The sequence below is a fragment of the Adiantum capillus-veneris genome, chromosome 5 (assembly GCF_014529385.1).
Source record: "Adiantum capillus-veneris isolate H3 chromosome 5, ASM1452938v2, whole genome shotgun sequence".
NCBI lineage: Eukaryota > Viridiplantae > Streptophyta > Polypodiopsida > Polypodiales > Pteridaceae > Adiantum > Adiantum capillus-veneris.
The window spans coordinates 143,545,586-143,560,943 of NC_140935.1; the positions used below are offsets into that span (position 1 = coordinate 143,545,586).

Here is a 15,358-nt window from a genome sequence, read left to right on the forward strand (position 1 = left end):
AAATTTACATCAACATACTATGTATGTCATATTTGCTATGTAAGAACAAGCAGGCAGGCATTGAGTGTGTGCTATGATTATGTGATCACGATCATCTCCATACATAATGAATATCAATACACAAATGCTTTTGACTTATGCATGATCTAGTGCTTTGCTTAATAGAAATATTCTCTTTGCACTAATTGAAAAACTCTTGGTGATATGTTTGGGCATCTCTTGAGAGTTACATTGTACATGCAATAATGCTTGATTGAGATATTCTATGTACTAAAATCTGGGCTTGACATTGACTGTGCATTTTAGTGCTTGCTCTAAATGAGAAATCCTTGCATAGCACTAAAAGTTGAGATTTTGTGAATGATCATGGGAGAGCAATAAAATTTTGAGCTTGTAATTGATTGTGAATTCCTTGAGTGCTTGTGTTGAATGACAATATGCTTAAGAGCACTTACAATTGAGCTTTATTTTGAAGGGTTGTGGGCAACAAGAACTTTCATTGATCCAAGAAGGGGTCATCATTGCAACATATTGCAAAACTTGGCTATTTAGAGCCATTCACTTCCATTGCATCAAACGTTGCAGTAATCTCTAGCTCATAGATTACTCTTAAATTGTAAATTTCATGTGAGCTAGTTGTTAGCCAACTTTTTTGGAGGGCTTTAAAAATATAAAATTTGGCTTTCAAGAGAAGCTTCAATTTCATTCAAAAATTGCATTATTTCTAGCTCTTGGCTTGTTTTTAATTCCATATTTCATTGAGCTAGAAACTAATCAACTTTGAATAAATGCATGAGAGGACCTTAAATTGTAAAATTTGCATATGTAGAAGCATTTTTCTCTCTCATTGTTGATGTGTATGCATAAATTTGCTATCAAAGAGCACAATGTGCATAACCAAAGACACTTTTTTTCCTTGGGTTTTTTCCCTTTGGTAAATTTGGGTATGCAAGACCCTAGCTTTAGGTTTTCATTAATGTTTTTTTTGTCATTTTGGCTTTCAATAAAAGGCCTTTGGAGCTTGTGTTTACACAGCTTCAATCAACTTGGATTGTAAATGAAAGGATCAAGAGACTTCTCTACACAAAGTGGATGCTTGCTCAAGGGTGCTCAAAAGAGCATGAATAGGTGAAATCCTTCCATGTTTTTTCTCTTTTGTTCATCCCTCCATTCTCTATGCTTGGCTTAATTAATTTTTGCTTCTAAGCTATGGTTCTTTTATGTTCAAAAGCTAGGCATACTAAAGTTTCAACACTTTGCTTTGTGAATATTAACTCATCAAAAAATTTGGCTTTATGTGTGCTATTCATAGGTAATTGGCATTGACCTTAGGTTAATGTAGGATCATTTTTCCTTATTCCTAGACTCTTAGTGATAGTCTTAATACTCCATTCATTTTTAACATGACCTAGGGTTATGATTAGGCTTTAGTCCCTTAGTCCATTTGCTATTAGCATCTCATGATGGAAGAAATAAAAAATGCTAAAAAATGAAACAATGGAGCAAACAAAAGTGTCAAGAAAAAGAAGCAAAAATGCTACTAGGCACATGAAAATAAAATTTCTATATCATGTCGTGTCTATGTGAGGCCTAGCACCTTATTGGCACTTGGCAGGCAAGGGGAATCACATTGGCTCGCTTTGGTCAAGGCCCTAAACCGATGCCCTGGGCTGATAAGGGTTAGCCGTCACCTTGGTAGGCTAGTAGGGTTTTGGAACACCTTCTTGAGGGTTCAAGGAGCCGAGAGTCGCACCTAGACTTGCCTTGGGGTGGTAGCCTTGTATTGTGCTTTAATTTTTTCTATGAATGACAAAAAACAAACTTCCATGAGCTTCAAAATACTGTGACAATGTACTAACAAATTAGGAGGTTTTTTGTAGCCCATAGACATGATAGACTTGAATGATTTATTGATATTGGTCACATAATTTTTAGGCTAATAGGTTTATGAACTTGAATTAGCGTAGGGTCTTAATTGATTGCTTGTGTTTCATGCATAAAACTGAAATTTCAAGTGGTTAAATCTTCATGATAGCTAGGTGTTTTTTTGCTTTATGTTGTTTAGTTTTTTATTATGATTCACCCATCTTTTAGAGGCAAAAAATTTACTTTGCATGATTGTTCATTGTACTTCAAGTTTTATTTATCCTTGTTGGCCTTTGATGCTCATTACTTGTTCTTATGTTTTGCAGCTTAACATTTCTTCCATGGACTTGCTTTCTACCATGTCACCGTGTTTTGCTTCACCGACACACGAGGACATGCACCAAATTAGGAAGGGGGGAATGTTAGCAGTGGCTAACACATGCTACATCAATTATGAATCAAGTGGGATATGTGCTATGGATGTGCACAATATTTCTTACTCACTTTGTGTAAGGTCTTGGGCTCATTGGGAGTTCCAAAGTTGTATATGCTAGCTAGAGGGCTAAGGATGCCTTTATGCAAGGAGGCTTCATTCTTGAGTATCCACTCTTGAGGATCCACTTTTGAGAGCTCTCTCTCTCTCTCTCTCTCTCTCTCTCTCTCTCTCTCTCTCGTGTTCACTCTATGGATGGCTTAGCCTTGAGCTTAATACCCATGCTTAAAGGCCTGGAGAGTTGATTGTCTACCTCCTCGCACTCCAAAAGGCTTCAAAAAGTTCCACAAAGCCACTCCAAATCTCCGTTGTCTTTGCAAGATCCTCTTCTACTTTTGAGTTTCAAAACTCGTCCCCAAGTCGCATACAAAAGACTTCCTTTGAGGCTCTTTTACAGTGCTCCAACACCGAAAGCAAGGCCACAAGCAATGTTTTGAAATGATGGTAGCAAGTAGGGAAAAGTCACAAAGGAAGGAAGGGAGGGGGGGGGGGGACCTTTAAAATGCTATTGGCAAGGAGAAGCATTTTTGTGAGTGGCATGAGGTACTTAGATGGTGCCATGCAAGTTGATGAGTTTCTATATGATCAAGAGGAACTTTGGGGTCACTTTTTGAAGTTTTATGTCACTGTTTGATAGAATTGAGCATGAATACTCAACTTGGGGTTGGGCAATGATAACAAACTACTTTTGGCATGTGCATAGTAGTGCTTATACACATGGATATGTGTCCATAAAAATGTGAATACATAAACTTGAAAGCTTTGACAACATAATATTGGGTTCAAGTATGGTGGACAATGTATGCATTGTAAATAGTTAGCTTTGCGTGCCAATAGTCGGGCACATGTAGATGCCTGGACATGGTGTCAAAGCCTTAGATGTGGTGCCAAGTGGCTTCTTTTAGCTTTGGGATATGCTTTGAGACTTCTAGAATGTAAGTAATGTATGCGTGAAGTGTGGGGACTCTCATCTCCCCCCAGAGGTTTTGTCAACTGTCTATTTACCGTGCCCGATATGTAGTGATGCATGAATCGCCTTGAAAGTGGTCAAAAATAAAATGTGGGTATGTGGAAATCAATTTTAAGTATCAAGGACCAAGCCCACAAAATTTGGTGGATTTTGGAGTTTCTTTGGTATTTTTCCCACGAAAAATGTTCGTCAGGGGTTCAAACTGGCCAAAAATGCCCCAAAAAGGTAAAAAAAGGATAAAAATTAGTGTGAAAGGGGGTATTTTTGCCACATCACTCATGGTTCTATGAGTGTTCAAGCTAGAGGAGTGGTTGTGAAGTGGGATATTGTTGGGTATGCAAGTCCAGTGTGCGTCTAGCCTGTGGGAAACTCCCCTTTATGAAGCATGCAGGTAGCTTCAATTGGCGTTCAAGTTGTGCATGTCAATTTTTGGCTTTTATATTGTAAGAGATGTTTAAAAAGTTTAATATACACAAAGCTTAAGCATTATTTTTTCCTTTGTGTATCGACTCTCTCTCTCTCTCTCTCTCTCTCTCTCTCTCTCTCTCTCTCTCTCTCTCTCTCTCTCTCATTCTCTGCAGCACGCCATCTCCAAAGCCATGACCCCTCACCGTCGGCACCCACCATAGCTGTGTGCTCATCATATAGTATTAGAGCCACGTTCTCGACACGTTCTCGGGCTTGGCTCGACATGGCGCGGGAGCAACTTCTTGCAGAGAGGAAGCAAGCCCGTTGGCCTGCTCGAAGCCAATCACCATTGAACTTTGCAGAAGCGCCCTAGCTTGAGCAGCTATTTTTGACACTTGGACTTCCACTCTTTCCTCCTTCTTAGCCCACTGTGAACGATAATCCTCCATCCTCTGTCATCTGCGTTGTCGGCGTTTGCAAACAAACAGAGAGTTCAATTTTCTTTTTGTAACCTTTGTGTTCACGCTATTTTGAAATAGTGGCCAACCAAGAGGTCATTCAAACGAGCCTCACAAAACGCCGCGAGTTGCAAGTGCAAGGCTTGACGACGGTGCTTGATAAGCATGTCAAAATGCTCAAGGCAATGCAGGTAGCTTCAGTTGGAGTTCAAGTTGTGCATGGCAATTTTTGGATTTTATATCGTAAGGTATGTTTACAAAGTTTTACATACACAAAGCATAAGCGTTATTTTTTCCTCTGTGTATCGACTCTCTCTCTCTCTCTCTCTCTCTCTCTCTCTCTCTCTCTCGTTCTCTGCAACACGCCATCGGAGTAAATTCTCTTCAATTCTGCACTTGGAAGAGTCTATATAAGTTTTGAGGTTTCCATGAATATGTTTACGAAGAATTTATGGAAGAAGGTGTGGCTTTTTGCAAAACTATGTGACCCTGTATTGATCCCATTAGGGCTCAGGCTACACCAAAGAGTCCAGCATAGTGGACTTTGGTGAAGCTTTTGCAATGGTTTGAGAGATTTCTTTTGTGGCTGGAGTTTTTGATGGTTTGTCTTGTGCCTTTTGGTAGCCATTGAGTGTGATCCCTAGCCTTGATCAACTCGACTCACTACATAGTGTCTGCTAACATGCAAGGACTTGTAGGTCAATACGTTTGGAGCTTGAATTGGGTTTGGGGGGAGGATTTTCATGGAGCTCTTGAGTGGTTGTGTGTGATGTGATAAAATCAAGTGATTTCCTTGTTTTGTGTTGAGGTGCGCGGGTGTGTGAGTGTGCACATGGTGTCTTCTGCTCCATCAACATCATCGTGTGGTCATCACATAAATTAAACAACTTGAAATGTACAATTACAAATAAAACACAATTTAAAGAACTGATTGTACAATTGCACCAAATGATAGAAATGAAGTCATTGATAATATATGAAAAGATTACCGATCTCAAAAGATAGGTTACATGGGGATATTATAATTCTTATGTAGGCAACCCTCATTTCCTAAATTGATGGCAAGGACTAAATTGATGTTTTCTAAAGTCACCATCTTAGTGTGCACCATAGGTTACATGGGGATATTCTAATTCTTATGTAGGCAATCCTCGTTTTATATATTGATGGCAATGACTAAATTGGTTTTTTTGGAAGTCATCCTCTTTGCATGCACCATACAAAAAATGCCATCTTGGAATAGTTGCAACAGAATATCCTCCGAGGCATTCTGTAGGGCCAAGAGGGCAGCATACTGTATCCTCATTTACTAAATCACATCATTCTTCTATAATCTTCCTCACCACTTGAGGCAAGGCTGATTTTGGAATGATTGGCTCAATGCTCTTCTAATATTTTTAGATCTCCCTGAGAGACACTGCTCTTGGCCTTTATCTCTGTTTTTTTGTGTGTTGTTGACAATAGCGGTGGAGTTGGCCAATGGGCCCATTGAGGAGGGTCATTGGGTACTTTGTCCTCCACTCCTCTTGGGTTTTTTGCTCTTCAGGTGTCAGCTTGGATTTCTTCTTCTTTGCACATTTTTTGGCACATTGTTGCAACTTCAAAGGCTTAGAACTCCTAGCTGCACCTTATTGGGTAGTTCAAGATCTATCTTGTGTCACCTTCTTCTTGGCCTCTATCCATGCTTGTAACTTTTCGAGGTGGGCTCTCTTGGAATCTGCCCTTTTCCACTTCTCTTGCTCCCTCTACCTTCTCTTTTGCGTTTCTCTCTCTGCCTCCTTTTTCTTTTGTTTTTTCTTAGCCCTTTTGATTTGCTTGGCCTCTTGTGCTTCAAATTTGGGGTTGCTTGATATTACCTTTAGAATCCTTTGTTTGATGTGAGGGTTAAACCTTCATGTCTTAGTCTCCACGGTTGCTTGAGCTCTAGGTTGTGAGATGACATGTGGTATTTTCCTCATCAAGTAGAGGGCATGATATTCTTCTTTGGTGGCCCTTGTTTTCTGTTCTTCTCTTCCTTCCCTTTTTAGAGTATAAAGTGGTGGGTGATCCGGCAGAGGCATGCAGATGGGATTTTTTAATGGTGGAAGGTCATTGAAAATCTACCGCATGGTTGTTTGATCCCCTCTATTTAATGGTTTGGGTGGTTGTAGGCCTTCAGGAGCCACTTGTGGTGGTTGGTTCTCCACATGCAATCAAGGTTGTGGGTTTGGTGTATGCTCAAGAGAATCTCTTAGAATGTGTAAATGAGAAAATTCAAGTTATGAGTTTTGACTTATATAGTATCTTAAATAAAAAATAAAACTTTTAATAAAACAAATAAATTTTTTAAAAAACTCAAAAAGAGACGAAACTTCACGCGTGAAACCATTGATTGTACCATCAAAAATCACTTTACAATAGAGATGATAAATTCGACAAAAGTTTATTAGTTTTCTATCCAATACTTTACCATTTTGTTGCCTAGTCTCTAATCACCGCCAAAAATGATCTCTTGTACTTGAGGCATGATAGGATTGTGATGGCCTCATGTTAATCACGTTTGTTATTGTGTATTTTAGACTACTTCACTCTAATCTTCTTCCTCTCTCTTCCTCCTAAAACTAGTGTACAATGTGCCATCACTCAAAAATCATCTAAGTCTTGTGTAAATAATGACTCATTTGTAAATAGTAAGTCTAGTGCACTATCCACCTTTCCGAAAATCCATGTCTCTTAAGGCCCATGTAGCCATGTAGGCATGCATCCAGGTCGAGGCACGATCAGAGGGGGGAAATGGAAACATAAGAGAACATATCTTAGGGGCCGAAGGGGGGAAGGGGGAGCGGGGGCTCTTAAAGGCGAGGGAGGAGGAGTTCAAAATTGTCATGCAAACATGTCCAATGGGCTTCAAATAGGTTAAATTGTGGCCCTACATGGTCCACTTTGGCTTGATGCCGTAAAAATGTGCATGTCCACAAGGCATAAAATTTTGGGCCTTGTTTAGCTAAAATTTGTTGCCTTGTGGACATGCACATTTTTACTGCATCAAGCCAAAGTGGACCATGTAGGGTCACTATTTAGCCTATTTGAAGCCCATTGGACATGTTTGCATGACAATTTTGAACTCCTCCTCCCCTCCTCCCATCACTCCCTTGTACTGATGTAGATTACTGACATTGACATTGACTACAAGGTGTAAATGACATGTGTCCCTGAGCATATGTTTTAGAAAAATTTTAGAGTGATTTTTCTTCACCACACTTAAAATGGTGGCTACCACGAGATGAATATTATCCTTTTTTTACTAGAATTACATACAAAATTATATCCCAAAATGCAACTATTTTTGGCCTTGCAGGGGGGGGGTGGTGGGTGTGGAGGGAAGAGGAGTTCAAGATTTCCATGCAAACATGCCTAGTGGCATTTACAGGCGCTCGTAAGAAAAAACATGTAGAATCACACATCAATAAAATTGTTAGTTAAACTTGAAAAGATATAATGGAATTAGGAGGAAACAAAAAATTTATTGATCAAGTTGTGGTGCAAAAGAGATTAAACTCCATAATCCAACATTGGACCGTTCTTTACACATGTTCACAAGCAAGAACATGTAGAATCACACATCAATAAAGTTGATAGTTAATCTTTAAGAGAAAGAATAAATTTTTAAAAAACATTAATTTTATTTAATCAACTTGTGGTTGAAAAGAGATTAAGCTCCACAAGCTAACACCACACCCTCTCCTACATGCGCAAAACCAAAAACATGTAGAATGTGACACATCAATAAAGTTGAGAGAGAATCTTAAAGAGAGATAATGGAATTGACAGAAAAACCAGTTATATTAACCAAGTATCATTACATATTAAGTCTTGGGAGGAGTTAACATGAGGCATTTGGACGCCTCAAGCTCTATCTTTAATGTTGGACAAAATAGAGCTAAAGATGAATGCCGTTATGGCTTATGTGCTATCTTTTCATATGCCTTGACTAACTGCTAAAATCTAAGCCATGAGCTCCTCGTGAAACCCAACGCCAAAAAGTGTCCATGACAAGACTCTTTTTTACAAATATGACTGCATAGGTTGTTGAGAAATAGAGGATAGACACATAAGTCCGCTGGCAACCTTGAACGCCCAAATTGTGAAATTTCCATCGTGAAAGAAGTCCTTATGGATGACAATGAAGTCCTCCATGGGATGAATTTTAAGAAGTGTGCAAGTACTTCTTGAGGCCCAAATGCTTTGTAGTATCTCCCGCTTTATAGTATCCCCCTCCCACAAAGCAACCCCCTTAGACAAATCCAACGCATCCTACATCACTGATGTTAGTGACATAGTGGCCACATTTGAGCCCGCTATGTTGTAAGGTGAGAGAGTTACTTATTGCTACTTTCCATCACATCCATGTTTCTCCTTGAGAAAAGGTTCACAGAGGATCTCCTCTCATCAACAACAATCAAAGCATCAATGTTGGGTGCATATGTTAACAATGATGTGCATTTGGCTTTGGGGCTTTGGGCTTAACTTTCTTGGAAGGCCTTCTTTGAGATTGCATTGCTTTGTGGTCCGACAGGTCTGAGTTTTCTTTCAACATGGAAAGCGTGCAAGCTCACTCAAATTTGGCCACCATTGCGTCTACCAAGCCACTTGAATACTCCAAGATCTTGATGGAAATATGTGTACAGAAACTCTAAATACTCCAAATTAGAACAATAGCCATAGTCCAAAACTCACATACACCAACCGAATCATAAATGTCAACAACTTTAATGTCTAATGTAGAAACAAAGATGCAAACTTATGTTGGTGAATGCAAAGGCTATACCAAAAGAGGGCTTTATGCAGCTTTTTGGAGGAGCTAGATATGTATAACCAAGAAGTTAGTGGAAGGGAGCATGGAGTAAAAGTTTACTATAACAATGGGGAGTCGATGGAGAGCATGGTGGTGTGGTTTTAGGGAAGGTAGAGATTTAATAGGTAGAAGATTGGAGAGATAGAGAGGGATGTTCATGGGGAAATGCATGTCATACAAAGTTGCTACAACCATGGAGAGGGGAGATAAGATGTCTGAAAAGAGGCACAGAAAGCTTCTATAGGTGGGGAAACTATAGAGAACTTGGAGAGAGCTACATAGATGAAGATGGGAGAGGAGAGTAAAAGGTTGTTTCAACCATGAAGAGTTTGGAAGGAGGCATGTAGAGCTTTCATAGGTGGTGCAACCATGGAGAGCTTGGAGGGAGCTATATACATGAAGATAGGAGATGGGAGTGCAGGGCTGTTGCAACCATGGATAGTAAAGAAGTGGTGCTTAGAAGGAGGCATGGAGAGCTTCCATAGGTGGTGGAGCCATGGAGAGATTGGAGAGATCCATGTAGATGAAGATGGGAGACGGGAGTGCAAGGTTGCTGCAACCATGGATAGTGGAGAAGTGGTGCTTGGAAGGAGACATGAAGAGCTTCCATAGGTGGTGCAACCATGGAGAGCTTGGAGAGAGCCATGTAGATGAAGATGGGAGAGGGGAGTGCAAGGTTGCTGCAACTACAGAGAGGGGAGAAGTGGTGTTTGGAAGGATCCATTAAGAGCTTTCATAGGTGGTGTAGCCATGGAGAGCTTGGAGACATCCATGTAGATGAAGATGAGAGAGGGGAGTGCAAGGTTGTTGCAACCTTTCAGATGGAAGAAATGGTTTTTGGAAGGACCCATGGAGAGCTTCCATAGGTGGTGCAACCATGGAGTGCAAGGTTGTTGCACCCATGGACAGGGGATAAGAGGTGCTTGGAAGGAGCCATGGAGAGCTTCCATAGGTGGTGCAACCATGGAGTGCAAGGTTGATGCACCCATGGATAGGGGAGAAGAGGTTCTTGGAAGGAGCCATAGAGAGCTTGGAGAGAACCATGTAGATGAAGATGGGGGAGCTTGCTGGAAAAGAAGGTCTAGAAAGAATATTTTAGTGAGGGATCATATAATAGGTTAGAAGGGGCTTTTGACGTTAAAAAGTGAGGTTTTGAAAAATGTTAAAATTTTTGAATTTCTAAGGTTTTTTGATGCACGTAAATGGATAGTGTATATATGTTGGAGTGAAAGGAGTAGTTAATGAATCAAAAGTTAGAAGGTGACCCTACCCCACCCCACTTGTTTATAAGCGACAAGCCCAAAGTAGAGGGATCTATGGTGGGGGTTTCATCCACCGTTGATCCCATCTACTTGGGACAAAAAAACGGCTCCTCACCTTCAGCGCTTGTATCTCGAACCCCCGACCTGCCCCTACACGCTCCCACACCCAATCCAACTCGCCTAGCGCGATTCGTTGAAAGCAATGCGAGTCCGGCGCTATATAAATCTTGCCCCCCCCCGGTTGCATCGATCCAACGACCCCAATTGTTCGCGCCGCCGAAAAAGCGTACCTGTCGTCGATCCCTTTACTTTGACCCTGTGTTACTTATGAACGAGCTCCCCCCCCCCCCCCCCCCCCCCCCCCCCACACACACACACACACACATGCCCACACACACCTTGGGTGTAGCTGTGGCCACCACGCTCTTCCTATTGGTCCATGCATAATCATCGGGTTCACATTTCTCCTAATGGAGATTTTCAAAACAATATTGCACAGGGAAGAAGCATGCACACCACATTGGTGCATGAGGTAATCATGGTCCCCCACGCATCACATGTGTTCCATGTCACTATAACTGGGTCATTGGAGAAAGGGGTAGGTGTTGAAGTTTGAGATTTTGAAGCCCCTGTTGCTTTGTGGTAATTTTAGATGTAGGACTCCTTTGGGTTGAGGTGCTGCTTAAATCCAACATGACATGATTATTTTATTCAATATACCTTGTGTTCACATCAATTTGTCAAGGGTGTCGTCCAGATTTACTTGAGAAATTGTTTCGCTCGGTTTTCTTTGCTCGTTGATTGGAAACCCTCGATGAGAGCGAGGAACCAAATGTCATGGCCATAAAATAGGAAAAATCAGCATTGTGGCACTTCATGGGGTTTGCTTGGGATGACATTATTATAAAAAATTGGTGACAACAATAGAGAGAAATACAATGCTTTGCTTTTTGTGGGTGTATCACAATTGGTGCGATAAAAGCTTACCAAGATTAGAAAGCAAAGAGTTGGTTGTTTAGAAGTGCACATAGTGTTGCTTTATTGGTTGTAGGAATACCCAACATAGTTTGAAGTGCAACACCATATGCACTTCAAACTATTTGGCTCTTTGTTTTGGTAATCTTGGAGAGCTCTCTTTGGAGTTTACCAAGATTACAAAAAGAAAGAGCCAATAGCTTGAAGTGCATATGGTGTTGCTTTATTGGTTGCAAGGAATACCCAACATACTTGAGAGATGTTGTTCATGGACATGTAGTGATAGATTGCAAGCAAATTGGTTAATTTGTTGGGCATTTGCAAGATACCTTCTAGCATGTTGATTGTTGTAGAGGAAGGGTTTTTGTTGTTGACAATGTGGAGCTTGGTCAAATGCTGTAACACATTGAGAAAGAAATTGTAGCCAAGATAATTGATTTGTATGGGGAACGTGTAAAAGAAAATGGAAATTGTTAGCAAACCAGGTGAAAATATCATAACGTTAGAAGTACAAAATTTTCAGCCAAACTGTTAGATTGAAACACAACACAAAAGAAAGCATGCATTCTTCCCTTGGATAGTTGTTTTGGAGAAAATGGGTGTGCAAGGAGGGAGCGAAGCATGTTGGAAGAAACTGTATTTTGACAAAATATATGTGAAAGCAAGGTCCAATGCATTGCGGGATTATGTTTGTGGGGTTTTTGACAAGTATGTATGCCCCACAAGTACGTAGAATATGTACTAGTAAGGACTTCACTATATTGGTGGGGTTTTTGACAAGTATGGATGCCCCACAAGCACGTAGAATTTATACTAGGGGTGATGCCGTTATATTGGTGTGGATTATGCCTTGGCAAATGCCAAAATGAGGTCAAGACAATCAGGGTGTTAGAGCATATGCTTAGTATGCTTAAATTGAGGCTAGGTATTCAAAGAGCCTTGCTTTTGTAGTGACAACTAGTGTGAACTTGATGGATGCTTAAGTTTGTGAAGCTTGGGCAACTTTGGATTCTTGCTTGACAAATGAAAAAATTAGTTAGATGTGAACTTGATGCTTAAGACATCGGCAGACTGTCCATGCACGCAAGGTTTTTGCTGAGATGGACCAACGAAAGGAGACGCCCTTCGAGCAACCATTCACACTGCACACCACCTTGTTGCCCACAGTTTGAGCTGGCATGCTGAGTAGCGCCCAAGAGAATGCACGAGTGTTCCAAGCTAGTAAGGCCGCCCATTGCTTTAAGAAGGCCTTCTCAACCACTCCTATAGAGAGAGAATCTGCCAAGTTGCCCTTTTTCTAAGAAAATCCAACCTTCTTGAGCTATAGTGTGTGAACCATGCACTAGACATCAACATCGTCTTCCTAAACTCTTGAGTGGAAAAGGTACTTTCCTCCTCCAATTCTTGTTTTTATCATATCTTACAAGTTTTTTGATGGAACATGGACATTGCCATTGCAATGTTAGCCTAAATGTATAAATGCATACAATTGTAGAGAAATATAACTACGAGTCAAGGTTACGAAGACCAACAATTGTTACAAAAAGTGATGAAGTAAACCTTCTGTCGAGTATGGTCATTAGCTACGATTGTTCATGAAGGTAAACCACTGTGCATGACACAAAAACAATGACTACTCTCAAACAAGTTGCTAGATACATGTGTTGTCCATGGTCATTGAACATGATTTTTCATGAAGGAACCACTGTATATAATACAAAGACATTTCTTGATGACTAATATACAACAAATTTACACTGAAGTTTTAAGTAGCTTTTGTAACTCTCAACAAGAGTTAAATGAACTAAACTAGTTTAACTAGCATCTCTCTATGTAAGCATAAAAGAATTTAACAAGGCTGGAAAACATTGACTAAATCAATGACTATAGTGTAGTTGGATATACTTTATATAAGCACGACAACAATGTGGATGGATTTGAACCCTAAAGACTTGCAAACATTGGATACATACCTATAGTTTAGCGTTAGAGACCCCATTTCCAGGTCATTGAGAACTCAAATTGTTTTAACTAGCGGTAATATAAACTCAAAACCTTGTTGATGTTGTATGCTACAGAAGGAACGGGGGTTGAGGGATGCGAAGGTACAACATCGCAGTGCTAGTCCCACTTGGCTTACCAGAAAGGTAGCCCGGGGAAGAGAGGTGGAAAATTACACTTAACGTATGGCATTGACGAGTTGCCAAAGCTATGGCTGTAAGATGAGAATGCAGTGCTGCTAAGGGTATATAAATGTAGAAGAGATGGGGCACCTTGTAGAGTGCGTAGGATAGGGCACCTTCGTTGGAAGGGGTTAGGCGGTGCAATTGAAGCGGGCGGAGGCGATGGAGAGTTGAATTTGGCCGGCCGGCTGGTGGTAGACGGTGGAGAAGGGCTGGGAGGCGGTGATGGGCGCCCCTAGCATGCACAGGTCTGGCTCCACCAGCTCCACGGGGTACATATACCCTTCAATGGGCTTGCCCTCTACCCAGCCGGGGCAGCGTACCTCCACCAGCGACGCCTCGCACGTCTCGCAGCTGGTGCTCACCTCCATCTTCCAACGCGGGTGCCGGCCCCTCGTCACCTGCCATTGCCGTATCTTCAAATCCTCCTCACTGCACTTGGTAGCATTCCGAGCATGGCCTGCAGCACAACAACGGGCTCTCTCTCTCTCTCTCTCTCACACACACACACACACACACACACACACACACACACACACACACACGAATTTACCTTCTCCAGCCACCGCTCCCGCTAACGTGAGCAGCAACAACAAAGAACACAAGCCCGCGCACTTGGCCGCCATCTGCATATCTCGATTATAGACTCTAGAGATAGTTTGAGAGAGAGAGACAGAGAGAGCCGCTGCTATCGGTGTGGCGGATGGACCATTTTTATATATGAAAATTGAAATGGGACAGCGCGCCAATAAGTATACTGCATTTCATGACTTCAAATCAAATCGCTTTTTTCTTTGAACATGCGCTGCGCAGACGGTGCATCCGATTGCCGAAATCTTTAAGTTTAGGGTTAATTTGCTGGAAGCCCGGCGTGACGAGGGGAATCTTCTATCTCATCCTTTGAAGTTTGTACCTTTCTCCGTTGGGGATAGCTTATCGAGGGCTACAGATTTGCCTCACCAGCAGGGCCTGTCAAGGGGGACCCGTCACCCCATGGTGAGCCAATACAATTATACAAGGACCAGAACTTTAGGCCTAGGCAGCTTTCGACTTGCACACGCCCCCCCCCCCCCCCCCCGGGCCTCTTGTCACTAAATTACACCTCAATTTAGCAGCATTGTTCGAGAAAAATCATTTTCCCAAACATACAAAATTCCTTTCCTTGAATTCTCCAAGAGGAGATTTAACAAAATTGGGTTGTTTTTTATATTTTTTACACTATTTTTCTCCATTTTTGGGCGGAATTTTTCCTTTTCGCCTTGCCCTCAACCGGCATTTTCGAAAATGAAACTGGCATGATATTAAGCTGAGACACATTTTTCCTGAACACTGTTTAGAAGGGATCTATGGTTGAACATCGACATCGCATGCCCGTAAAGATCATAACCATTCATCTCGAATTGGAACTAGATGCAAACTAATGTACACTACATTTTGGTGGTGTACACTAAACATGAACTCGATGTAAACTCGGTGTGAACTAGGATCGTGGACATGCCTAAACTACCTAATATAATGCTACATTTCTCCATGGATAACAAAACATGTGTGCTACCATAGTGGCTAGACACTTGTTCCATGCTTAAGAGGTCTTGAGGTCAACCTCTACTCAATCCGTATTTTTCCTCCAACTAGATTGGACGGTCTATGATCAACAAGGATCTAGGACCGTAGATCCCCGCCCAAAAGGGGAGGTGTCAATTAGTGTCATGGATGAGCACTTGCCACTCTCTCTCTTTTCAACAATGCAACCAACGAAAGCCACTTCTTTCACTCCACCATTCATCATCGCTATATGCTACCCAACTGGTGCAGTTCAAGTTGACGTATTGGGATATTAACTAACTTCTCTCTACATGTGTGACTACCATTTTACATGTGATGCCCCCTCCTCATCTTTGCTATAGAC

General features: G+C 41.4%; 1 protein-coding gene across 1 annotated transcript; it reads right to left on the minus strand.

Annotated features, from left to right (window-relative positions):
• Positions 1–13,304: 13,304 nt before the first annotated feature.
• LOC147458216 (uncharacterized) lies at positions 13,305–14,207 on the minus strand. Its single transcript, XM_086511782.1, has 2 exons — positions 14,003–14,207; positions 13,305–13,909 (listed from the first exon to the last, which is right to left on the minus strand). Exons 1-2 carry the CDS (start codon positions 14,079–14,081, stop codon positions 13,581–13,583), a joined length of 408 nt encoding a protein of 135 aa, XP_086367908.1. The 5' UTR covers positions 14,082–14,207; the 3' UTR covers positions 13,305–13,580.
• Positions 14,208–15,358: the final 1,151 nt, after the last annotated feature.